This window comes from Paraphaeosphaeria sporulosa (assembly GCF_001642045.1).
Source record: "Paraphaeosphaeria sporulosa strain AP3s5-JAC2a unplaced genomic scaffold CC84scaffold_2, whole genome shotgun sequence".
Lineage (NCBI taxonomy): Eukaryota > Fungi > Ascomycota > Dothideomycetes > Pleosporales > Didymosphaeriaceae > Paraphaeosphaeria > Paraphaeosphaeria sporulosa.
Window position 1 is genome coordinate 664,478 of NW_017253361.1, and position 25,299 is coordinate 689,776.

Consider the following 25,299-nt stretch of genomic DNA (forward strand, 5'->3'; position numbering starts at 1 on the left):
TGAATAAGCATCTTGTAGATTGGGCGAGCGCCATAAAGTCGGATGAAGCTGATTCTCTTCTTCGAATACAACACACACACATAATATTCAGATCGTACCTTCATTAGCATCGATGAGGGCTGTTGCTCGGTCCCAGGATCTTTCAATTTACCTCGATACCTGAGTGATAACGTATCATCTTTTAAGATCCATCCTCAAAGACATGCATGCCAAATAAACGTTTTGTGGTTTCGCGCGGTGCTACATTCCACGAACGTTACTTGCATGAGCCAGAAAGAAGCTGAGTAAGCGCTCGCGGGTTCTTTCCGAGAGTGTTCCACAAAGAACGCCTCCTCAACAGCTTGTCACCGGTATGGACTTGTCCGATAACATGGCATTCCATAGCTACAGAGATGTGTCTGCTAGACGTGAAGTGCTCTACGTTGGCGGCGAATATACTACAAACATTGTGGGCTCTTTCCCCGCGAAGAATGCTCCTACTGATACGCGTAGGACGGAACACCTGCCCAATACATGACCGGCCAGATATACGTGGAGAAGCTCACACCATCGACTGAATCCTCAAAATGCCCCATCGTGTTCATCGCTGGTGCAGGCCAAACCGGGACGAACTGGCTACATACACCGGATGGCCGACCAGGTTGGGCCCACTTCTTTCTAGGGCACGGTTATACTGTATACCTGACAGATCAACCATCTCGCGGTCGATCTGCTCGGCATCCATCTATCGGAAAGATGCGCGCCCTTAGCACCTCTGTTGTCGAATCCTCATTCACAGCTATCTCCTCTCATAACAATTGGCCGCAATCGAAGCTGCACACCCAGTGGCCCGGAATTGGCAAGGTTGGAGATCCTGTTTTCGACGCGTTCTATGCTTCACAGGTTCCCATGCGAGTGGACAAGTTGGCAGCGGAGAACGAGAATGCGAAAGCATACTCAGCGTTGCTGGACCGCATAGGCGAAGCGTACCTCATCACGCATAGCCAGGCTGGGCCGTACGGATGGCGCATTGGCGATGCGAGACCACAACTCGTCAAAGGTATCGTGGCGTTGGAACCGCGTGGACCTCCATGTGAAACGAGTTACCCATTTCCAGGACAAAGGATTGCCTTTGGCATCGCGGATGGAGAGCTCGAATACGATCCGCCAGCGGGGCCGAATGGCGAGCACCTCAAAACTGTCAAGGTGCCTGCAAAAAGCGCGAATCATGACGAATGTACACTGCAGGCTGACCCGCCAAAGAAACTAAAGAACCTATCTAGTATACCTGTCCTGGTCGTCACTTCAGAAGCAAGTTTCCACGCCCTATTTGACTACAATACTGTACTCTATCTGGAACAAGCTGGGGTGAATGTGGAGCACGCAGATCTGCCTGCAGAAGGTATCAGAGGAAATGGACACATGTTCTTCATGGAGCTCAACAACATGGTCATTGCGGAAAGAATTTTGACCTGGCTCACGAAGCATTAGCTCCGTCATATCTGACATGGCCGCTACCAACACTGGGACGTGTTACACTGGGACGTGTTGTACTTATCTATGCTGAGAAATGCGCACCATGACCTTTGATAACATTCGAGTGCAACTGACAAACATGCACTCGCTGAAGACGAAAGTGACATTCCGCCTCGTTAATGCAACACCCCAATGTATCGTGAAGAGCTTTACTATCTAAAAAAACAAAATGAATCGAAGAATCTTAGAGAAGTGACCTTTCTGTCTTCCAAACAGTCAGTCTACTCCACAGTCATCTTACAGCAACTTGTTGGTGCACCTTCCGCAACGTATACATGCTGCTTGAGGCTGTGCTTGTGGTTGCATCTCCTAATAGATTGATTAGCGAGAATACAGGGCTACCTTGCTGTGCGGCAGTACCTAGTTCCCATGTGCAAAGGCAGAAGCACCAAAGCGCAGGTACAAAGGGTGTTTCCATCGTCGCCTCTGGCCAGACTCATTACGTTAAAGTGGGGGAGTCTCAAGTAAGCACTATGAGTAGGTGGTGACACTGGACCCTTTACCCGAACAGTCCCTAAAAGTTTCTGAATCTGAAGAGCATCGAACCTTGGCAATAAAAGCACAGGTTCGAAGACGACTTGTGAGCGCTTGTAGTTATGATTGCTGGCCAGCATAATCTAATGAGTGTCTCAAGGAAACACAGAAAGCCCAAAGGAGCGTCCACAAGATCTCATGTCCTCCAGAATTTTCCAGATTTGGCCCGTGAGGGCACCCATTCTAATATCCCATCATCTACGTGGGTGCTCAATTAGCCTGTCCAGGAGCACAGAATGCTGGAAGCCTGCTTGTCGAGGTTCGGGACCAGCGTGCGGAGATCGTTGACGCGACTGTTGCCAATGACAACAGCGCCGGCACCGCCGGCACGGCACCTGGGCAAGCTGTTCGCAGGGAGTCAGTATCTTCGAGACAGCTTCATGCTTAGATTAGACTTACTCGTATAGAGTGCACGTCTGCGTCGCGTGGTCGTTCGGATCGATAGCAGAGATGGAGTTGTTGTACTCAGCCGGGAAATCGACTACATTCGAGGAATGTGAGTGAAGTCTTCAGAGAATATAGAGTGCGTGACGCACAGCATAGACCGTTGCAGATCTCGTACGTGTCCGACGTAGGCGAGAACTTGTAGTCGTGGGAGACGAGAATGTTCTCCTTCTGGTTGCCAGTGCAAGAGACGGGAGGCTGAGGGGCTTGCTGGACCGGAGTGGCGAAGCCGATGGCCACGAGTGTGGAGAGAAGGAGCAGAGTAGTTCTCATGGTTGCGGTGGGGCGCTTGTGCAAGTGCGTATGGAGGTAGCGATGCAAAAGCAGAAACTGTATTTGATGGCTTCTCTATGGAGGTCTTCGTTTCTCCTTTATACTTTACTGCTTCATCTAGGCTTCCCAATGAACATACCTTTTTTCATGTCGTTCATATGTGGCGTCTGTTATGCAATTCACTCGAGCTCCTCGTGAGACGTGGCATGCCACGGTCGTAGTCACAATACTCGTTCGAAAACCTTATTTGCGATGATATATGCTCTATTAAGATGTCGCGTCTAGTCTTGATTGGAGACAGAGGGGAGCATTACCGTCTTCCGTGACGGGGCTGCGCCATGTTCAAGCTCATGACCATCGAGGACTTCAAGCGCTCAGGACTCACCGCTAACACGTTGAGACATGGTGCACTTAGGTTCGGTCGCCTTGTGGCACGGGGTACGGGATGAGATGAGTGGCGTTCTAGTCATGAAGGTGGCCGAGATGCCAGCTATGGATGCTGTTGTTCATTCGTAACTCTAGGGGATATGAAGATTCAAGGAAAAATGGTTCATCTCTAGTTATACCAAATCATCAAGATGTGTATATCGCTTTATCCAAATTGGCGTTCCACAGCAATACTAGTGCTACCGCTACCGCTGCTGAAAGTTCATCAGAACTGCTCGCATCAGCTTAAGTCATACGCCGCCTTGGAAAGAAGGCAATGGGACGGGCGTAGTCAGCTTTTACGTACCACCCACAAAGAGGTGCTGCACGAACTTTTTGACGCCGTAGTCGCGCTGACAATGATATCATGGGGCTTGTTTTCGAAATTTTAATCGAGCCACAGATATAGACGATGGGTTATACACAACGATAGCTTTCTTGACCGCGTCGGTGACATGACAGTTGTTCAACAATCGATGTGGACTGTTGACTGATGAAAATACTGAGATTTCTTCTTGTGAGTGGTTGCTGGAAGGGAGCTGGAAATGTTCCAATTTGCCTCTGATCTCCAGACGTATTCTCATGTGATGTCTTGGACATCGTAAGCGAGGAGACTCCTAGACGGTGATGCACGATACAGGCTATTGTTGGGTGGCGGTCGGTGGAACAGTTCAATAATAGAGATATATCGCGCTAATTTCTATATTCCAGTGAACGATGAATGTATGTCTCCCAAACAAAGCTGAACTGATAAGATCTCGCGTGTAGAGAGTGCGCGCACATTTATTGTTGATTTCCTGTAGAAACCACGGTTTGTTTCTGTCATACAATGCCCACAGAGAAGTTCTTGAGCGACTAGAATCATTACTTTTAGGCTGCCCAGGGGAACTTGTCGTAGCAAGACGTTTGATCGCATATCGCAACTCTCCAGCGCGTTAGGTACGGAATCATATCTACAGCCGAATCATCGGATCAGATCCTGTTGTAGAGTTGCCGAATCATGTAGCAAAGCAAATCCTGGGCAAAAGACCACCGTGCGTTGGGAATGCGGGGGAGCCATGTCAGTGGCTGCGTTTTCCTCGGTAGGCTGCTGCTGTGTATCCGCTGCTAGGCTGTGCCAGGCTAACTGCCCGGGAATCTCGCCGCCACGTGCAGATTGGCATCGCATTCCCGATCACTTGGCGTCCACTGGCTGCGGGCACATCACAATCTTCGAATACCTTTCCATTGGAGACGTGATCGAGGAACAATCGGTTTTCTGGGAAATATTGGCGATGTTATTGCCAAACATTGACCCGCGCTTAACTGCCGGACCAGAGCCTTCCCACCCCGCAAATTAAACCTGATCCCCGCCTTGCGCACTGGCACTACGTAATGCATGCATCCCGGAGTATCATCGGGCAATTGCGAAGGCGGACGAGAACAGTGGGTCTTCGGGGGCTTGTGGGGAAGAGATATCGTCTTGCTTGAGTCGTGTGCGATTTGCGAACAAATATCGCACACAAAATGGGGATCTCTGCCTGCGCGCTTCGGCTCTCAAACCTACACTTGGTGTGAAAAAGAAGCGAGTGGCCATCTTATAGACATTTGGCCATGCATGGCAACACGCCTTGGGAAACGACCGTTATTGCCGCTTCACTACATCATGGATTGCCTGTAAACGGCCTGTTCCGTGTAGCGATGCGCTAGCCATGGCGACTTAAACAGATGACCCGCAGATGGCCTACTTTCCGTACCGGACCATCGCTGTTAAGGCAGCCAGGGCCGAAGTTCGCATGCTAGGAAATGGCTAGTTGAGCGGCAAATTTGGTCTATATCGCAAAGCACTGAAGAGCTGCCTCGGCCGTTCTATGGAAACAAGGTTCCCGCATGTAGGTATATGAAGGGCTGCCGATCCCGTGTATTGTGTCTGCAGGATTCCGACCTTCGTGATTCTTCAATTGTCAAGATGCTACGCAACTCAGCTGTAGCCTTTGGCCTCTTCGTCGGCGCTATCCATGCCGCACCTGTTTCCCGATCTGAGAGCTGTCCCACAGCGCATGTGAAGAACGGCACGTATGAAGGCGCGTACGACTCGCAGTACAACCAGGACTTTTTTCTTGGGATTCCATATGCACAAGCTCCCGTTGGTGACCTCAGGTTCAAGAACCCGACCAGCTTGAACCAGAGCTGGACAGACAGCAAGCCAGCGACGCAATACTCCAGTGCGGTACGTATGTGACATGGGTTTGGATGATGTGATACTGACAGAAGTTCACAGTGCTATGGTTATGGTTCCGATCAATGGAATTACCCAGTCAGTGAAGACTGTCTGTACCTTAATGTGGTTCGGCCGGCTGGATACGAAAACCAGACACTGCCAGTCGCGTTCTGGATTCACGGAGGTGGTTTTTACCAGGGCTCGGGAGTTGATCAAAGATACAACCTATCCTACATGGTCAAGAACTCAGTCGAGATCGGGAAGCCCATCATCGGTGTCAGCATCAACTACCGCTTGTCCACGTGGGGTTTTTTGAGTGGAACCCAGGAGCTCGTGGATGAGGGTGGGTCGAACTTCGGCCTGAGAGACCAGCGATTGGCGCTGCACTGGGTCAAGGAGAATATCGATGCCTTTGGAGGTAAGTCTGAAGTCCAAGGCTTGTAATGCCAGAAATTGACGATTCCTACAGGTGACTGTGAGAAGGTTACTATCTTCGGAGAGAGTGCTGGAGGAGCCTCCGTCGGTTTTCACCTTACTGCTTATGAGGGTCGCGACGACAAGCTCTTCCGTGGTGCGGTGATGGAGTCTGGCAACCCGATTTACTACAGGAGGCTCAACAGCACAGTTGAGAGTAACCCCAGTCTGTACCAGGAGCTCCTCTCGAGGACCAACTGTAGCAGCGCACCCAGCACACTCAAGTGTCTTCGCAAGATACCGGAGGCTCAACTCAACTCTGCGATAAACTCCACAAGCACGTCCTACAACAACACGTTAGCGCAGTTTGGACCTTACAAGGACGATGACTTCGTTGCAGACTATGGTTCCAGGCAACTTGCAGATGGACGATTCGTCCACGTACCCATTATTGATGGAGCCAACTCCGACGAGGGATCTGCTTTCAGCCCTCAAGGCATCAACACTACTGAGCAATTCCGTGCTGCTATCATCGCAGCTGTTCCTCAAGTGACTGGAAAGCTTGCCGACCAGATTCTTAAGGCATACCCCGACGACCTATCGGTCAATGTCATTGCCAGCTTGGGAGATACCCGGCCAGGAGGACGCTTCGGAGAGCAATTCCGGCGTTCTGCCTCCTACTTCGGGGACTACACCTTCATTGCTCATCGAAGGAAGACCTGCGAAACTTGGGCTGCAGCGGGTCTTTCAGCGTACTGCTACCGCTTCAACGCGATTCCGGCTGGTCTGCCTCCGCAGATCGGTGTGACTCATTTCCAGGAAGTGGCGTTCGTCTTCGATAACATCGTGGGCAGCGGTTACATTCCCGCTGCGACACCACCTTTCCAGGGCAAGGGACAGAACTACATAGACCTTGCCAAGCTGATGGACAGCAGCTGGATCAGTTTCTTCCACGACCAGGACCCGAATTCATGGAAGAAGTCGGCAGCATGGAGCGGCAAAGAGAAAGATTGGCCAGTATATGACCTCAAGCACCCGCAAGATTTCGTATTCGACGCGAACGTAACGAGCTATGCCGAGGCTGATACGTACCGCAAGGAGGGTATGGCGCTCATCAACGAGCACAACTTTGACGTGTTTGGACGGTAATGTGTATTCAGCCAACGCTGATTAAGGGTGAGGGGGGTGGCAGCAACGGGAAGGCGCGTCGTTTGTGCCACTAGCGCGGAATGAACGCAAGGCCGTTTGCTGCTATCACTTCCTTTTCTCACCCTGTAAATATCCCATTGATCTAAAAATATTCTATAAATACTTCACTTTGAGATCTGACGACCCATTGGACCTCTGAACGCCGGCACGACTGCCCAGGACGGCCAGCAATATGGCACCTTCTGATAACTTGAAGACCAGCTTGCTCAACGCACTCCCCATTACAATGGCTCAGGCAGATGCGTCAGAGGCCGAGTCGGCCCGAGAACCTCAGTCCAAAGACGTCGCAGAAGCTCAGCCGGTACAGCAAGTGCTCCCAAAGGCCCACGGTACGTTTGTCTTCGCCCCCCTCGGATCGCAGCAGAGGTCGCATTCACTCTGCTTACTCTCCATCAGTTAACGACTTCTACGAGATCCGGGCTGTTCCCGGAAAGGGTCACGGCAGCTTCGCTCTCAAAGACCTGAAGCGTGGTACGCGCATTCTCAGCGATATCACCCTGCTCGCTATCACCAACGGAGACTACCTCGTAGCGGATATCGAGGCGGCCTTTGCGAAGCTTTCGGCGGATGAACAGAAGTTGTACTGGAGCCTGGCATCGAGCCATGGCCAGGATCCGAAGAAATGGCCGAGCAGGGTACACGAGAGCGTGGTAAGTACAGTGCCAGTGCCTGGACAGAAGTTTGAGTACACTGGATTGCTCTATGAAGAACCATGTATAACTCAATCTTTCGACCTAATACATTATACGCAGCATGTCTAAATATACGAGTTCATTCAGAGTGGACTCCACTAACGTCTATATGTTGCGCAGAAGGGTCGCGAGTTGCAGCGGATTCAAGAGCAGCACAACGCCCGCGTCGGCAAGGAGCCGTCTCTTCTCAGCATCTTCCAGAACAACTGTATGGAGATGGGCAAGGGCGCGGGCATTTTCCCCAATGCAGCCCGCTTCAACCACAGCTGCACTCCGAACGCGAGCTTCAATTGGAACGCAAACATCCAGCGGGAGACGGTCCACATCATCCACGACATCAAGGCGGGCCAACAAATTACCCTTTCGTACTGCGACATGACTCACGAGAAGACGCTCCGATCTTGGGAGTTGAAGCATTACGGGTTCAGCTGTGATTGCCCCGCTTGTGTCCACGAAGAGGAGGATGCGGACGGGTTCGCTCGGGAGGGTGTTGATCGGAGGTATCGCATCAAGGAGCTGGAGCAGACAACTAGCTATTTGCGAGGACCGAACTTGGAGATGGGAGTCCTCAAGGAGCCGGACTTCGTGAAGCAGCTGCTTGAGCTGGCGATCCTCCACATGGAGATTGGAGACTACTCGATGAGGCTAGCAAATATGTGAGTGCGACTCCCGCTCATCTTCTCACTCTCAGCTGATTGCTGGCAGATACATGGACCTTGCTTTGGCCTGCGAATTCGTCAAAGACTTCAAGAACGGCCAGGACATGGCAGCTAACGCGCTCCACATCAAGCGCGACTGCCAGGGCGAGGACTCAGCGGATTTCGAGAAGTACAAAGGTGCTCTGAAGCGGCTGCATCGCAGCTACAAGACGTCCCAGGGATCGTAGGTGGAGACATTTCAGCGGGACGGACCGTGGCGTTGCGTTTGAGAGGCGCCAACGGACAGTCTCGCTTCGGACACCGTCGAGTTGGCATCGAGCAGGACATGTGGTCTTGGGACACCATACTTCGTAATGTCAAAGACTAATCGTTGGCAATTGTAATCCCATAATCCCTATCAATTGATCGTTCACGAGACCGTTGTTCTTTGAGCAGCTAAACTCACGCTAGCTTAGGCTGGTCAAGTGCAGCCCCGGAGACTCAGGGTCCCGAGCTGAGACACAGCTGAAGCATGCAGCCATCACGAGTCCATGACACGATTGCCCAGCATGGCCAGCAACGTCAAAGGCTCAGCGCCTAGCAACACTACGCACGCCAAGTCGGGCTTTCTTTGCTGAGGACGCGAGAATGGTCCAGGCGCAAGATGGCAACCAAGCGCAGGGGGTTATCAGGATCCAGGAACAAGCGAAATCGACAGGGCGGGTAGCCGCTGACGTCGACGCCGGTCCCTGAGTTCAAGACAGCCTGAAACTTGTCGCGCGCGCTTCTTCTGGTTATATCGCGGACCTTGACCAGATCTTTTCGCGCATCCTCCAGACTCTTTGTGCATGACACTCTGCATACGCGAATTTGCCCATCGAATCCTCGTCTGGTCGTTACACCGCGTCGCGAAGACACGGTCCTCGCTGCTGCGCCTCACCCCACTGCTCACTCGCCTTCTATAAGTGGACGAGAAGCTGCCGAAGACATTGCAGACTACAGCAGAACAGCCTGACTTTGACCCTTTCACCAACGCAACTATGGATTCGATGGCTACTTTGACCGATCCCACCCTGGCAACAGGAGGGGCCGAGGTTGCCACGCTGGAAACCGATCCAGAACATGCCCGAGCCACAGATGCGCTTTCCTCGGGGAAGCCACCTACCCCGCCGTCGTCGCAGTCAGGCCTTTCGCTCAATCCAGCACTCGCGCCCAGCAGCACTGCGAGAGCCCACAAACGCAACACGTCCCTCTCCCTCAACCCACAACTCTCGCCTACGCACGATGCGAGGCCGCGCAACTCGACCGACGCGACGCTGAGTTTGGGCGCAACCCAGGCTGCCTCGCCCACAGTCGCCGATGCGCCTACGACGCCGCCCTTTTCGCCGTCAAGCACTACGCCAGTGCTAGAGAATCCCGAGCTCGACTTCGAAGGCACCGTCGAAGTTAACAATGATATACCATCGGAGAAGGACATGGGTCGCGTAGATGATCTCTTGGTGCTCGACTCCAGCGGCGAAAGCAGACCGTTCAGAGATCTGTACAAGGGCGAAGGTGTGGCACCGCGCCAGCTCATCATCTTCATCCGGCACTTCTTCTGCGGGAACTGCCAGGAGTACCTGCGCGAGCTGTCCGCCTCGATAACGCCCGAATCCCTCCTCGCACTCCCCGAACCAACATTCATAACCGTCGTCGGCTGCGGGCGCCCCGAGTTGATCGAAATGTACGCGCAAACGACCAAGTGTCCGTTCCCGATCTACGCCGACCCGACACGCAAACTGTACGACCTGCTCAGTATGACGCGCACGTGGGATATGGGCAAGAAGCCTGAATACATTCAATCCAACATGCTCTTCACCTCGGTGCAGTCCATCGTGCAGAGTCTGAAGACGGGCAGCAAAGCGCTCAAGGGCGGAGACTTCAAGCAAGTGGGCGGCGAGTTCCTATTCGAGGACGGCAAGTGCGTGTGGGCACATCGCATGAAGCACACAAGAGACCACACCGAGGTCTCAGCGGTGCGGGAGTTGCTGGGACTGAAGGGGGAGAAGATTCCGCTGAGGAAGAGATGGAGCCATGGCGTCAAAACGCTGAAGGAACAGGGGAGAGACCGGAGCAGCAGCTGGGGGAGGGTGAGGAGCAAGAGCAAGGGAGCGCACGAGAAGGACGGGAGCAAGACGCCTGATACGGTCGAGGAGGAGCGCAAGCCAGTGGCCGCATAGCCTGGCGCATCGCATGAGCCGGTGACTGGAGCGCCTGGAGGAAAATGGATGAGATACCACAACTTCATCCAGCACATGAGCTGTCGCGTGTCTGGGAGCATTTCTAGGCGTTCTTTCCTATTATACCTATCTACCATCAGGGTGCTCTTCCTTACGTCTAGCCTGCTTCTTAGTCTACGAATTCCACACCTTTATCTAAATCTGTCTTCCACCCTGCATCTCCCTTGACTCACACTTCGAGTTCTCTGCTGCTGCATTTCCACGTCTTCTGTTTCTTACCACAAAACGCGCTACGGTTGCGGTTCCGCCGCACTCTGCCTCCGGATTTGGTAACATCGTCCGTAGCGGATACCGTCGCCCACAAAAGGCCAAGATGCCCCGCGATACCGCCCAATCGCACGCACCGGCTTGCCATATTGCGACAATGCGAGCCTCTCCCGAGCTCCAGGCGACTTATGGCCTGGAATCGGGCGAAGTTGCTGGGGCGCGGCCTTGGTCCTCCGACCAATTGCCGCGATGAGGGGTAGCAAGAGTGCCGGCGTCATACCCCACCAGGCGAGTGATAAAAGCGTTACCAGACGCGCCGCAACAATTTGGCCCGTTATATAGCTCCCGAATCCTGCTGTTCGTCGCGTCTGCTTCCTCTTGTTACACTCTGATACCCCTTCGCTATTCACGAAGACTCCCACAACTACAATGCCCGCGGATACTGTAGGAAAGGTGAGCTTGCCAGCTCGAACTCTCGTGCAACAAGATCAATGCTAATATCAGCAGACCATTACGTGCAAGGTACGTCCATACCTTTGTGAAGCTGCTGCGAGCTTCGTCTGCCATCCTCTGTTCGTTGGGCAGCGCGCGCGCCCAGAGCTGTTGAGGCGATTGCGGGGCCCTCCGTGCGGATCCGCAAACATAAATGTCAAGGTTCAAGGTTTACACGCGGCGTATTGCGGCGGGTGACGTGATGGAACAAGGATGGCGGATATCCAAGGATCTTGGAAGCTTGCTGTGGTATTGAGGCTGACTTTGGCATAGGCGGCTGTTGCATGGGAGGCTGGCAAGGACCTGTCCATCGAGGACATCGAGGTTGCCGCGCCCAAGGCGGGCGAGGTCCGCATTGAGATCTACTACACCGGCGTCTGCCATACAGGTCAGTTGCTTTGGAGATTCTGGGTTTCCTGTTGGAATTGGATAAGCAGGAAGCTGTCCAGATGCGATTCCAAATCTACCCAAGAATTTGCTGCTGACTTGGACAGATGCATACACACTGTCCGGCAAGGATCCCGAGGGTGCTTTCCCTATCGTTCTTGGTCATGAGGGCGCCGGTATCGTTGAATCCGTCGGCGAGGGCGTCACCAACGTGAAGCCCGGCGACCACGTTGTCGCACTCTAGTGCGTTTTCATGCTCCCTCATTTTCTTTATGTCCCCTGACAATTTGAAGCACACCAGAATGCAAGGAATGCAAGTTCTGCAAGTCTGGCAAGACCAATCTCTGCGGCAAAATCCGCGCTACGCAAGGAAAGGGTGTTATGCCTGACGGCACCTCGCGCTTCAAGTGCAAGGGCAAAGATCTCCTCCACTTCATGGGCACCTCCACCTTCTCGCAGTACACCGTTGTTGCTGATATCTCCGTTGTCGCCATCACCGAGAAGGCACCCATGGACCGCACATGTCTACTCGGCTGCGGTATCACAACCGGTTACGGCGCCGCAGTCATCACCGCTGGAAAGGGCGGTGTCGAGAGGGGATCCAACATCGCTGTGTTCGGTGCAGGCTGTGTCGGTCTATCCGTCATTCAGGGAGCCGTGAAGAATGGCGCCGGCAAAATCATCGTTGTTGATGTCAACGACAGCAAGGAAGAGTGGAGCAAGAAGTTCGGTGCGACAGATTTCGTCAACCCGACGAAGTTGAGCGGACAGAGCATCCAAGAGAAGCTGATCGAGATGACCGACGGAGGCTGCGACTACACATTCGACTGCACTGGAAACGTCAACGTCATGAGGGCAGCACTCGAGGCGTGCCACAAGGGCTGGGGCGAGAGCATCATCATTGGTGTTGCGGCTGCTGGGCAGGAGATTTCTACACGACGTACGTCTATTCCTATCCGAAAATTACATGAAGACCTCCACTAACACCTTTAAAGCTTTCCAGCTTGTTACCGGCCGTGTCTGGAAAGGCTGCGCTTTCGGCGGCGTAAAGGGTCGCACCCAGCTCCCAGGCCTCGTCTCCGATTACATGAACGGCGACCTCAAGGTCGACGAGTTCATCACCCACCGCCAACCGCTGGACAAGATCAACCAGGCATTCAGCGACATGAAGGCGGGCGACTGCATTCGATGTGTTGTTAACATGCGGAAGGCGTAAGAGCGAAGTCGCATTACGATACTCGGGCGTTCTGAGATGTGGGAGATTGATGTACATTTAGCAACGAGCGTTAGCTCATTGATGATTGGACGGCTGCCATGGATGGAAATACAAAAAAGTAATTTTCACAGGGGGCGACTAAAACACTCATACTGTACGCAGATATTTATGTGCAACGCCTAGAGCGACTCGTGCCGGAGAAATCCTCCTATACCGGTATCGCTTTAGCATGTCTCCATGCGTGGAACCGCAAGATATCATCGCTTGACTGTCTTGCCATCGCATCCACTCGGTAACGCGCTTCCGACTTAGTCTCAACAGTTGGTTGCGCCAAGGTGAGGTTACGCGCACAGGTCAGGGTTTGTGATGTCGTTATGTGCCTTGCAATTGCGCCATTTGTGATAAGACACGCACTTCCACCCCAACTCACGAATATGTACTCCACACAGCGCTTAGGGGCCAGAAACCCACATTATTCTCCATAGGCAGTGCGTCCGATGCTCGCTCAACACCATGCTCATCTGTTTAGCCTGGCATTGGACCATAAAGCCTAAGGAAACGTCATGAGGACGAGCATTCTAGACTCCCCGTCTGCATACAAGGAGAAATGACCCCGGCCTGACAGATCCGAGAACCTTGTACTTGGGACTTAAGTATAGATGCTGCCGCATCTGCTCCTGGGTACTACACCAGAACGCGACCATGTCACACAACCTAACCTCGGCGGTCACTGTCCAAGTCGCCCCCATAATCGACCATGATGTCGCCGCCGCACACCGCAAGCAAGCCAGTGCAACTGTCGCTCGCGCTGACGTCGATAACCTGCGCGATGATCCCGAAGCAAAGGCGGCGTTTTTGTCTACTTTTACTGCGGCCGAGGAGAAGAAAATCATGCGCAAGGTGGATAGGTGCTTTATTCTTCTTACCGGGATAATGTATCTCATCAAGCAGGTGCGTCTACCATATCCCTGCAATTACTGTTGTACTCATAGAGAGTAGATCGATGTGAATAACGCAGCGAACATCAAAGTCCTGCACGTGGGACAGCCATCGAACATATTGCAGGAGCTCAAGATGTCTTCTAACGACTACAACTGGGTTGCTTCCATCTATGGAGTGAGTGGGGGGTTCTCGGTTATGTGGACGTCGTGCTGATGACACAGATTGCCTACATCGTGTTCGAAGCGCCGAGTAATCTCTTGCTCAAGAAGATGAGCCCGCATAATTGGCAGGCGCGCATATTCTGCACGTGGGGTATCATCACTGCATGCCATGCTGCAGCCAGAAACCGCCATGATCTCTATGCTATGCGGTTCCTACTCGGGTCCGTCACTTCTTCACAAGCCCGTCACTCTTCAGACGGCATCTCGACTAACGCGTCCCAGTATGTTTGAGGCCGGCATGTTCCCCGGCGTCCTGGCGCAGTACTCCTCGTGGTACCGCACGGACGAGATGGGCCGCATCGTAACGTACTTCTTCTGCTTCAGCAACGTCTCCGGCATCGTCGGCGCGCTGCTGACCTACGGCATCTCGTACATGAATGGCGTCGCTGGGCTGTCCGCCTGGCGCTGGGTGTACATCCTCGAAGGCATCGCCACGGTCCTGTTCTCCGGCTGCGTGTGGTACTACCTGCCCGACTACCCAAAGAGCCCACGGAGCAAGCGCTGGTTCACCGACCGCGAAATGGAGTTCATCGAGACGCGTTTGCCCGAGAACGCCCCATTAACGAGTGATCCGGACTTCTCGGGCAAGGAGATCAGGAGCGTCTTGAGCAAGAGTCTGATCTGGAGCTTTATGCTGAGCCAAACGCTTGTGAACCTCGGGTGAGTGATTCCTCTAGAGTCCATTATGCCGAGCGATCGCTGATGTATCAAAGCGGGTATGCATTGACCTGGTACCTGCCCACCATCATCACGAACCTAGGCTTCGTGGGCCTACCCCGGAACCAGCTACTCCTCCTACCTCCCTGTGCAGCCGCAATCCTCGGCCTGGTAGTCTCCGCCTGGATCATGGGGAAAGCCTGGATCGTGCGACCTGCGTACATTATGTTCTTGATGTCCGGCATGGTGATTTGCTTCGTCCTCTTCTTCACCATCACGTCCTCGCGCATCGGCATCTACATCGCATGCATCCTCGGCACTCTCTTCTACCAGTCGTACTTCCCCGCGTTCTGGGCCTGGCGCAGCGCCACGCTGTCCGGAAGTACGGGCACCGCCTTCACGCTAGGTCTGCAGTCCGGCATCGCGCAGCTCGGCGGCGTCGTGGGCCCGCAGCTCTTCCAATCGAAGTGGGCGCATAACGGGTACAAGACAAGCTTTGCGATTGCGGCAAGTTTTATGATGGCGGGGTGGGTGAGCAATGTGTGGACGTGGTGGCTGACGAGGAATACCGAGTACGATGTCATGCGGGTGAGACGAAAGGCGAATGCGGCGAGGAAGAGGGGCGAGGTCGAATTCAGAGATGACATTAGAATTTTCGACGAGAGGAGGTTTTATGAGGGGGTGAGGAAGGTTAAGGAGGGAAGTGAGGCTAGTGAGAGTTAGATGATAATAAAGTCAATACCAGAAACGTATTGAATTATCCCAAAAGGGCAACAAAAGGGCCTCAAGTTCTCCTAGCAGATCTATTAAGAAGAAACAGGCTCAGCGTGAAGCTGTAGATATTGATGAGGCCTCATCTGTTGCATCCGCCTCACAGTCACGTAGAGGCCGAATTATCAAAACACCAAGCATATATCGATAATTTGAGTAGCTAGCAATTATCTTTGGGCCTAGGAGGCCTCAATGTCAGAAAATCTCGTGATATTATTGTTTGTGGCTGTCTCTATAGCCTCATGTTTGTGGCCGAGCGATCATGTCGGGGTTGCGCATAACGTGCCAAGGCACGGTATGCGATCTTCAATGGTTGCCATAACATTGCACGTTCGTACCTAGGTAGTAGCACTCGAATGGGGCTATAAGCGGGACCTATTCCACATGCATCAGACTAGTTCAAATAGCCTGGAGCTCCGTTCAATCTTGCACAGGAATGATTGAATTTGTGTTCAGGGTGAGGCGCGTACTGATTAGTCATCAATCTTAGCGACTCGAGTACCGTGCCGAGCCACTTCGCGTGACGAGCCAACAACAAAACGCTGAATAACTCCCTGAATTCGACGCGTCATAACTCCACCAATATGGGGGCAATTGAGGATGCGATTACGGCTATTCAATCTTTGAAGCCAGGAGAATCATTTTCGTATAGAAAAATTGCTGCCACCTATGGTGTTAATAGGACTACGTTATCCCGAAGACACAAGCGCGCTCAGGCCCCAAATGAAGCCAAGAATATCAACCAGCAGACACTCAACCCGCAGCAAGAACAGGAGCTTGTACAATATATCACCAAACTCACAGAGAGACATCTACCCTCTACTAGGGAGATGATACAGAACTTCGCCTCTACAATAGCAAAAGAGCCAGTCAGCGAGAGCTGGGTTACTCACTTCATCACTCGACACAGTATCCATCTTATCTCGCCATGGATAACTGCCATGGATAGCAATCGCCACAAAGCTGATTCATGCGATAAATATCGCCACTTTTTCGATCTCCTACATGATAAGATCAATCAATATCAGATAGATCCTCGTCATACCTACAATATGGATGAGAAAGGCTTCCTAATTGGTATTATTGGCGGATCAAAAAGGATCTTCAGCAGAAGAATGTGGGAGAAGAAGGAGGTTAGGGCATCACTCCAGGATGGAAATCGTGCATGGATTACAGTCCTAGCATGTATCTGCGCTGATGGATCAGCTCTGCCACCAAGCCTGATCTATGAGTCTGCCAACAGCACTATCCAATCAGCTTGGGTAGATGATGTCAGGGCAGGAGAACATGATATCTTTATCAGCTCATCACCATCAGGCTGGACGAACAACGATATTGGCCTAGCCTGGCTTGAGCAGGTATTTGATCGCTGCACAAGGGAGAAGACTCGACGATCACATCGCCTACTGATCCTAGATGGCCATGGTTCCCATATTACTATGGACTTTATCAACTATTGTGATCAGAATAGGATCCTCCTTGCTATCCTGCCTCTTCATTCAACTCATACGCTGCAGCCACTCGATGTGGCGATGTTCAAGCCTCTATCAACAGCCTACTCAGAAGAACTATCAGCATACCTTCATAGAAGCCAGGGCCTAGCTTCTATCACCAAAGGTGATTTCTTTCCCCTATTCTGGAATGCGTGGAATACCTCCTTTAAGGAATCAACAATCCTGAGCTCTTTCAAATCAACAGGTATATCACCACTTGATCCTAGTCCTATCCTTGATAGATTCACCCAGGATCAGGAAGAATCAGGTGATAGCTCCTTATCAAGGCTCAACGATCATGACTGGAGAAAGCTAGATAGGCTTGTACGCTCTGCAGCAAAGGATCAGAGTAGCAGGGATACACAGAAGCTTCGCCTATCGCTCCACCACCTATCTGTTCAAAATGAGCTACTCCACCACGAGATCGATGGGCTTAGGCAGGCACTATCTATTATGGAGCAGGAGGATAATGAGGAGCAGCTTCAAAAGGCAGAGACAGCAGAGCTGAAGAAGGCAGCTAAGCTATGTAAGGAGAAAATCCGGCAGGAAAGGCGTGCTGCGCGAGATGCAGCTAGAGAGGCAAAGGAGAAGGAGAGAGCTGAAAAGGCAGCTCAGCGCGCTGCCCAGCAATCTACGCGTAATGCTGAAAAAGCTCTACAATCATCCCAAAAGGGTAAGAGGAAGATCTCTCAGCTATCTCTACAGACTAGAAAGCGTCATAAGTGTGCAGGCGATGCTCTAGCTATCAGGGAGGCCTCAGAAGGCGCATCTGCTGCTCAGACCAAAACAACACGCCACGGTCGCAACGTTAAGCTTCCAGATAGATATCAGTAGCGCAAATCAATTGCAGTGTTCGATTTAGTACCCAGGTAGAAATTCTCTAGATAACATCAATTGTGGGTGGCTCTATAGCCTCATTTTTACATGAGCTGATATGGTGTTTGGTGGCTCGTCACGCGAAGTGGCTCGGCACGCGCACAGACACGGTACGGTACTCTCCGATTCTCCGTTCTAAAATGCTGGCCATGCCGTCAACAACCCAAAGAGACGTCCAAAATGTCGGCATCTCCGCTCCTTTCATTACCTGCAGAGATCAGGAATCGGATCTATGGATTCTGCACACCTATAGACGCCTACGCTGAGGAATTCAGAGGCTTGTTGTTGACTTCGCGACAACTCCGAATTGAGTACGAGAGCGAAGCCCTAAGTGTCATGCGCCAGTCCTTGGCTTCAATCGAACACCAGTGGCCGCACTCCCAGAGACTACGATTTTCGAAACTTGCATCCTTCAACGATATCGACAAAGTCACCGTCCAGCTACCTCTGTCTTTATATTTTGCCACATCCAAAAGCGACTTGCTCTCCAAACCGGAAATTGTCAATACATCAGCAATGGAAAGCTGTTTAGGGATTCTGTATACGCTACACCTGACCAGGCTCACATTTACGTTCCATGATGATCTTGCGACGTTCATCAATTGGAGACCCTCCTTCATCCCGCAAAGACTTCTACATGATCTACTCAGCCCGCTCGTGCCCCCCGCTTCGAACCTCGGAACAGATTATCACACACTACGATCTTCACATACCTTTCAGTTCTACGCGCAGTCACCCAAACAACAGGTACGCATCCGGGAGTTAGTGTATGTTTGGAGCAATTCCAAGGTCGCACACATGTCGAATCTCAACGAATTAGTCCAAGCCGACGTGGAAACGACCAACTTCTTCTTGCACGAGTCTTATTCGTTTCAACACCCCCACGGGCTCGTTCATAACTGGGGACATGGTGCAGACTCCATATGGTTTGATCTCCGGGAACCAAGCCAGGGTAGAGCTTAGAGCTTTTGCAGCGTTATTCCCGCCGATCTTCTCGCGTACTGAGTATATCAGCTCTGAGCTCGCCCATCGCAGAGCCACTACAAAAGGATAATCGCTTCTGTATGTCGCATGAAGTCGGCTTTATTGCCCGCTGGCGAATGTGATCTATCTATCCTAACACAACGACCAATTGATTCCAAAAATCCCTTACAACGCGTTGAGAAGCGTATTGTACGCCTGCTTAGCCTTGTAATTGCTGTCGAATAGCAGAGGACTGTCGCTGCTGCGCCAGCTGTCCTTGTCGGAGACCCCCCAAACAGTAATACCTACGCACTTGGATACGGCGAGACAGCCATTCATAACAGTTAGGTAGTCGTTTGGCGACGCGCCGCTGATGTCGAGCTCGGTGATGGCGATCTCTTTGACATTGGCGCCGGCCAGCGTCTTGAGCGCGTTGGGAACGCCGGACGCCGGGTTCCACCCACCAGGTGCCGCAAGATGGGCCTGCGACCCGATGCCGTCGATGGGGATGCCCTGCGACACCCATTTGTTGACGTGGTCGACCATGCCCTTGGTCACCTTGGCATAATTCGCGATGTCAAGGTTATAATCATTGATGTAGAGCTTCGCGTTGGGGTCGGCGGCGCGAGCAGCACGGAAGGCGATGCCAACGAAGTCCTCCCCGAGCACACGGCTGAAGACGCTGTCTCGGAGGTTACCATCTTCGGCGAAGATCTCATTGACTACGTCCCACTGGAGAATCTTGCCCTTGTAGTGCGTGACCATCTGGGTCACATGGTTCTGGATGACGGACGTCAATGTTGTGCGGTCATTGATCTGGCTGACCCAGCTCGGCAACTGGCTGTGCCAGAGGAGGGTGTGGCCACGGATAAGCTTTCCGTTCGACGTGGCCCAGCTGACGACCTTATCAGCGTTTCCGAAGTTGAACGTTCCACGTTGCGGCTCAGTTGCGTCCCACTTCATGGAATTCTCGCAAGTGACCTGGCCAAAGCTATCTTTGGCGATGGCCATCAAAGGGGCGTTGTTCAGATGGTAGTTGTCGATTTCTGTTCCGAAGTAGGTCTTGCCCTTGGCCTTGAACTTGTCGTTCAGTCCACCTCCGGTCCCTGTGCCTTGAGTAGGAGCAGGATTGCTGCCTCCAGCAGTAGTCGTGGGAGATCCGCCACCCGATCCAGGAATACACTGGAAGTAATAATCGCTGAAATGGCGTTAGGGAATATGCCCTGGGAAAGATAAAACCGAGGAAGAGCTCTCACTTTACTTTCGAGCACACTGAGCCTGAGACACAAGTCGTGGACCCTGACCATCCAATACCACCGCCTATTCGTATATGATGTTAGTGAATTTATCTCACTTTGGAAGCCACTGCGAGACATTACTTACACTGGCCCCAAAGCTGGGACTGGCCGAGAACGGCAGTGGGGGCGATCACGAGCGCGAGAACAGAGGTACGCATGATGGCAGAGTCCAGGCAGACAGGAATCTTGGAATTGGGGAGCTGGTCTAGCAAAAAAGAAAGGATCTCCGCAACGGATTCCCTTTCTTCTTATTTCTGTCCACACGAGCACTGGCCAATACGTGTTGGAGGCGTCAAGATCGAACTCCTTCTGAATTGTGCCCGAAACGGAAACACGTGGAGTATGAACCTTGCCTTCATAAATTAAGAGATTCCGAAATCCCACAAGTAACAAGACCTAGGTGGTACATATGGGGTTTACTTCACAACGCCAAGTCGAAGCCAAGCCGGGCCTTCTAGTCTGACGTCTTCATCTCTGTAGCCCTAGATCTTATCATCTGTGAGCTCGTCGCATGCCTTTGCAAGCCGCGGCAAAACGCAGCCTTAGATCTGATCTTGCTCAATATCCAGAGGTCACCTGCCGGAGTGTACGGGAGTCCTGCCGGGAGACGCGGTTCTCATGTGCCTCCGCCGTCGCACCAAGCGATCGATCCAACGCTATCGTTTCTTCGTGGGGACCCCACGGGGAATGTTTGCTGGTCTAGCGACCCCGGAGCCCATCTTGTCTCCTTGTTCGAAACATAGGACGGAGATTCATCACTCACGGCAACTGTAGCATCATACTTCGCGTTTCTTGATTACTGTAGGTAAAGACAACCCTAGCTGTTTCTCTCAAACATTCGACATTCTTCGCCGTTTCCAAAAATAAAATGCCTATTCACGAAGACGATTCAATTTAGTTTTCATTTATCGACCACTCGCTTCAAGCGGATTTGCGCTAATCCGCCAATAGTGCAAATGTATATAGCCTAAACACCCGCGGGTTTTGAAGTAGCGTTAAGCTAAGGTGGTTGCATGGAACACGGTGCCGCGTTCGACGTTGTGGCTCGCGAAGAGATGGAGAGGCGCGCCGGTGGCGAGGCTGACCTCGTTGTCCTGCATGTGTCTGCCGACTGATACGGGGGCGATCACGGTTGGCCCCCACCAGCTGCGCCGCAGCGACTGTACCAACTTTGATCTTCGCTTTCCAGTCTACACTTGCAACACTACTAGCCCTGAGAACCACTTGTAGAATTGCTTTCATAATTGTGTCAGGATATTTTTTTTGTCTGGACCACGCTGACCAAGTGTCATATGGAAGGGCAGCCATATTCGTCATCCTCGCGCTCCAAGTGCCAGTGGTTCCCTCAACACCAGCCGCGCTACTCGGCAACATCGCATCTGGCCCCAACCTCGCCCTCCCTCGAGCTTCCCACGACATCGCTGCCGAGATCTCACACATCCTCCTTCTACCACGGAGTCTGCACGCAATACCTGATCTAGGCCCGGGTTCACGATCCGAACCACTCGCGGAACCAGACCTGGCTATTCGTCTACATGGATGATGTGGGACTTCTTCACGGCATTCATATTCGACGCCTTCGAGATTGCTGGCTGTATACGTGGAAAGACCAGAAGAGATGGATGTCTTGGCTCCCCATGGCCGCCGACCACTAGGGTTTAAGGAACTTCGGTGCTTTGATGGAAGGTCTGAGAGTTGCCGAGAGGTGTTGTTGAGTAGGAACTTCTAGGCAGGCCACGAGGATCTGAGATGGAACCAGCGTCGGAAGGAGGGCCGCATGTGTGGAAGTGAACGATAGCCACTGATGAAACGACGAAGAGTTGAAGAACAGTGCGTTCGATGCAGCCCGAGGTGTGATGTCAATAGGATGGCATCCGGACACTAGCGTTATGTTGCGTCAAGCCTAACTCGCGTTAATTCACCGCATCGCAACGGCTCTCAGCATTCCTTTCTTTCGTCCCGCGCACCACCCAAAGCGGATCCATATGCCGCAACCTCAGGAACCCCAGCATCCCCTGTCCCTGCAACATCCTCCCATTCTCATCCGTAAGCCTCTTTCCCTCCTCATCTCTGGCGCACAGGTCAATGATCTCAATATCCTTCCACCCAGCAAAATGCAGGTAATTTCCCACAAGCTGTAGCCGTTCCTCGGTATCCAACTCCAGCCATATCCTCACCGCCTTGGTGGGAAAACACCGGTTGCTGATGACTAGATGGACCTTGGCGCCTTCGACCGTGCATTCCCGTAGACTACGTAGGACCTCAACGGGCTTGACGAGATAATCGATGCTCACTGTGCAAGTTGCGGCGCGCAGCTGCGGGGGCTCTGCTCCTCCTTTTGATAGATGAGCTCGTACATCCGGGGTTTCGTTCAAATCCGCGACGAAAGAACGGGCAGGATGATTCTTAAATAACGAATTCCGGTCCAATTCTGGCCTGCTCATGCCGATGCCATAGACCTCGAGCTCGTTACTCTTCACAGCTTCGACATACGCGTCGGGATACCACGAATGCCACGAAGTACAAAAGTCGAGAACGCTGCCGTTCCGGGGTAGTACGGTGCCGAAGTACTTTGTCAGACGTTCAATAGCCTGCTCGTCGATATGCGCGACGTAACGTGGTTGGTTGTAAAAGTCACCATCGTCCGTCTCATCCAAGCGCAAAAAGTCTTTTGGTGCGTATGGCCATGATTGATGTTGTGGAACCCATTTTCGCACGGGCGGGAAGAGCGCCGGGTCTGTGCTGGGGGGACTGGGGATGCCGTGCTGGACCATGGTTGCGGCGGTGGTGGAGGTGAAGGCGCGTTTAAGGGTGCGGGCACGGTGTGCACAGAGAATTCTGGGGAAGAACATTGGCTGGACAAGGGATTGGTATCAGTGAAGATTGTACGGATGGGATGCTAGATAGTACTATGGAGTGTGGGAGTGATGATGTCATGGTTGACGCGCTGATGCCACGCGAGCACGTGGGTACTATTCTACGCAGCTTCAACAATGACTTCTTGCGCCTTGGGTAACAAAGTCGGAACAAGAATCAATGACCCCTGCACATTGAGTACCAGATTAATACTAATGAGCGACACATAGCACTTGCATCTTGGGATCGAAGGAGTAGTAATGCACGACACAATTTTATTGTAATGTGGAATCTAACTTAAGTAAGATTATTGAAAGTGACAAAATCATTACAACTCGGGTAAGTTAGGGAAACAGGGACAAACTACAATTATGGAAAGGGAGAGGTGAAAAGCTAGTTCATTACGTCTCAGCATGCTTTGCGTCTACCGCTCGATCAATGGCAGGATAATTACCAGCGAAATTCGTGGTAGGAACAGTCAGGATGAACTGCTGGCGACGTGTGAGAGCAGCTGCTCTGGCAGAGAGATCATTCCCGCATCGAAAACTTCAGGGAAATATATGAAACCCTACTCCTCGTCTTCAGTTGGCCACACGCCTCCGTTAACGAGGGGGTTCTTCAGAAGCCAACAAGCACGATCCTCAGTGTGCATGTGGTACATACAGCTCATTTTAACCTCAGGCACATCCTTGTCAGCAGTAGCAGGCGCATCGAACGCGTCCTCCATCTTGACATCACCAACGGTGTTATTAGCAGCGTCCAGATCGCGGCCGCCATCCCAAACAGGCGAGCGAAGAATTGTCTTCCCCTTACCTTCTCCATACACTGTTTCGAAAAATAGCTCGCGTGCTGGACCCTGCAGCTCGATTATGGAAACAAATTGGCGTGGACACTGTAGAACGGGTTCCTCTTCGAGGCCGTAATGAGTGAAGCGACGCCTAGTTGGAGCCGGGGGAAGAACGTACGGGAAAGGAGGCAGGTAAACACGCACCTGGCCGGGGTAGTGTTTTCGAATATGCTCAGGCAGCTGCGTTACAAGCAGAGTGCCCCACTGCACATTCTTAAGCTCAGTCATAAACTCCGGTGGGTAAACGTAGATATCTGGCTTACCGCTGTTCTCAATGCGGGCCTCCGACTCCGAGGAGCTGGCAAATGTCGCGCGACGAGGCGAGAAGCGAGACAGACTGGCGAAGCTGCCGAAGTCGTTGGGCACCTTCTTGGGCGTCTGAGGAACAGCCGCGCCGCTGCCGTCCTGGCGCCAGCCAAGAGTGCCATCGAAGTAGAGCAGTTGGCGATGTGGCGCATACTTGATGATGTAGTCCACGATAAAGTTGCGCAGCTTCGCACCTGGCGCAGTGTTAGCCCAGATGGCGTTGATGACTGATGGCTTCAGGAAACGCAAGAAAACATCTGGCGTCGCGTGCCCTTCGGAATGCTCCTCCTCGTGCGGCTCATCTAGAAGACGCTGCAGCGTTGACATCACTATGTCCATGAAGGTCACGTCCTGGAGGTACCACCCCAACAGCCACTGGTTCAGGAGCGTGTGAATGTCGCGGACTAGAGGGCTATACTGGTCCATTCGACCCTTGGGGTACTTGAACAGCGTCCAGTCGGATGGCCGGGTCGGACCGTCGAGGGGAGGACGATAGAGGACGCGATCGTTGAGCCAGTCGATGTACGTTCCTACAATGCCGAACTCCTTCCAGACAAGATAAATGTGCTCACCACGCTTCTGCCAGAGAAGCTGGGACGTCGAGGTCAAAATGCCCTCATCGAGGTTCTCGTACATGACCGTCCCCGTTTTATGCTTGGGCGCATTGTCGCGAAGGCGGAAGTGGAGGGTAATATTATTGTTGCCCGAAGGCTCAGGCTTGGGGCCGGTGACGAAGTCGCCAAAACGATATGCCATCTTGACTCGTGTTGAGATAATGTTCGATTTTAAAGTGGGCCTCCTTTTTCTGAAAGTAGATGTTCTTGAGGGAGTTGAAAGTCTCAGTTGCTTTGGGTTGAGGCTTGCAGTTGCTTTTCTAGTTGACCGAGGGAATATGAAGCCTGCGGTGTGTATATACTGATGAACAGTCCACCCATTGTGATAGATGTTGCGACGTAAAAAGACAGCGCAGCATTGTCAAAGAATATATGCCACCGGAGGTCGATAGTATGGAGGACCTATTTCGCACCATGCATACACAATATCCGAATGTATAGTTGTGGTAGCTATTTGGCTTCGTCTTGAAATCGTGGCTTCGACTTGTACAATCTGCCACAACACTTAGCGCTCTTCGCACAATCACAT

General features: G+C 52.4%; 11 protein-coding genes across 11 annotated transcripts; 7 read left to right on the plus strand and 4 right to left on the minus strand.

The window, feature by feature from the left end:
- Nucleotides 1-370: 370 nt before the first annotated feature.
- On the plus strand, nt 371-1,470 carry CC84DRAFT_1137049 (alpha/beta-hydrolase; the record flags this gene model as incomplete). Its single annotated transcript, XM_018176127.1, has 2 exons — nt 371-448; nt 493-1,470. 2 exons carry the CDS (start codon nt 371-373, stop codon nt 1,468-1,470), a joined length of 1,056 nt encoding a protein of 351 aa, XP_018039776.1.
- Nucleotides 1,471-2,263: 793 nt separating this feature from the next.
- Nucleotides 2,264-2,798, minus strand: CC84DRAFT_1202159 (uncharacterized protein; the record flags this gene model as incomplete). Its single annotated transcript, XM_018181754.1, has 3 exons — nt 2,586-2,798; nt 2,449-2,530; nt 2,264-2,384 (listed from the first exon to the last, which is right to left on the minus strand). Exons 1-3 carry the CDS (start codon nt 2,764-2,766, stop codon nt 2,264-2,266), a joined length of 384 nt encoding a protein of 127 aa, XP_018039777.1. The 5' UTR covers nt 2,767-2,798.
- A 2,342-nt stretch (nt 2,799-5,140) lies between these two features.
- CC84DRAFT_1085036 (alpha/beta-hydrolase) lies at nt 5,141-6,955 on the plus strand (the record flags this gene model as incomplete). The annotated part of the gene is made up of 3 exons (XM_018174081.1): nt 5,141-5,401; nt 5,453-5,821; nt 5,873-6,955. The coding sequence occupies 3 exons, from the start codon at nt 5,141-5,143 to the stop codon at nt 6,953-6,955; spliced, it is 1,713 nt and encodes a 570-aa protein (XP_018039778.1).
- Nucleotides 6,956-7,254: 299 nt separating this feature from the next.
- CC84DRAFT_1137053 (SET domain-containing protein) lies at nt 7,255-8,704 on the plus strand (the record flags this gene model as incomplete). The annotated part of the gene is made up of 3 exons (XM_018176128.1): nt 7,255-7,665; nt 7,828-8,363; nt 8,413-8,704. The coding sequence occupies 3 exons, from the start codon at nt 7,255-7,257 to the stop codon at nt 8,591-8,593; spliced, it is 1,128 nt and encodes a 375-aa protein (XP_018039779.1). The 3' UTR covers nt 8,594-8,704.
- A 1,008-nt stretch (nt 8,705-9,712) lies between these two features.
- On the plus strand, nt 9,713-10,543 carry CC84DRAFT_1065284 (uncharacterized protein; the record flags this gene model as incomplete). Its single annotated transcript, XM_018173628.1, has 1 exon — nt 9,713-10,543. A coding segment is annotated over one exon (831 nt), but the record flags the coding sequence as incomplete, so codon positions are not given.
- Nucleotides 10,544-11,260: 717 nt separating this feature from the next.
- Nucleotides 11,261-12,926, plus strand: CC84DRAFT_1082370 (S-nitrosoglutathione reductase; the record flags this gene model as incomplete). The annotated part of the gene is made up of 6 exons (XM_018173977.1): nt 11,261-11,284; nt 11,339-11,353; nt 11,597-11,711; nt 11,818-11,953; nt 12,004-12,650; nt 12,706-12,926. 6 exons carry the CDS (start codon nt 11,261-11,263, stop codon nt 12,924-12,926), a joined length of 1,158 nt encoding a protein of 385 aa, XP_018039781.1.
- A 1,351-nt stretch (nt 12,927-14,277) lies between these two features.
- Nucleotides 14,278-15,491, plus strand: CC84DRAFT_1160574 (MFS general substrate transporter). The gene is made up of 2 exons (XM_018177532.1): nt 14,278-14,749; nt 14,803-15,491. Exons 1-2 carry the CDS (start codon nt 14,313-14,315, stop codon nt 15,467-15,469), a joined length of 1,104 nt encoding a protein of 367 aa, XP_018039782.1. The 5' UTR covers nt 14,278-14,312; the 3' UTR covers nt 15,470-15,491.
- A 1,558-nt stretch (nt 15,492-17,049) lies between these two features.
- Nucleotides 17,050-17,844, plus strand: CC84DRAFT_1083219 (uncharacterized protein; the record flags this gene model as incomplete). The annotated part of the gene is made up of 1 exon (XM_018174004.1): nt 17,050-17,844. One exon carries the CDS (start codon nt 17,050-17,052, stop codon nt 17,842-17,844), a length of 795 nt encoding a protein of 264 aa, XP_018039783.1.
- Nucleotides 17,845-18,942: 1,098 nt separating this feature from the next.
- On the minus strand, nt 18,943-20,305 carry CC84DRAFT_1234890 (endo-xylanase; the record flags this gene model as incomplete). Its single annotated transcript, XM_018183830.1, has 3 exons — nt 18,943-20,047; nt 20,106-20,169; nt 20,233-20,305. 3 exons carry the CDS (start codon nt 20,303-20,305, stop codon nt 19,036-19,038), a joined length of 1,149 nt encoding a protein of 382 aa, XP_018039784.1. The 3' UTR covers nt 18,943-19,035.
- A 1,755-nt stretch (nt 20,306-22,060) lies between these two features.
- On the minus strand, nt 22,061-22,921 carry CC84DRAFT_1137070 (uncharacterized protein; the record flags this gene model as incomplete). Its single annotated transcript, XM_018176129.1, has 1 exon — nt 22,061-22,921. The coding sequence occupies one exon, from the start codon at nt 22,919-22,921 to the stop codon at nt 22,061-22,063; it is 861 nt and encodes a 286-aa protein (XP_018039785.1).
- A 418-nt stretch (nt 22,922-23,339) lies between these two features.
- Nucleotides 23,340-24,451, minus strand: CC84DRAFT_436437 (uncharacterized protein). Its single transcript, XM_018186262.1, has 2 exons — nt 24,114-24,451; nt 23,340-24,054 (listed from the first exon to the last, which is right to left on the minus strand). Exons 1-2 carry the CDS (start codon nt 24,306-24,308, stop codon nt 23,572-23,574), a joined length of 678 nt encoding a protein of 225 aa, XP_018039786.1. The 5' UTR covers nt 24,309-24,451; the 3' UTR covers nt 23,340-23,571.
- Nucleotides 24,452-25,299: the final 848 nt, after the last annotated feature.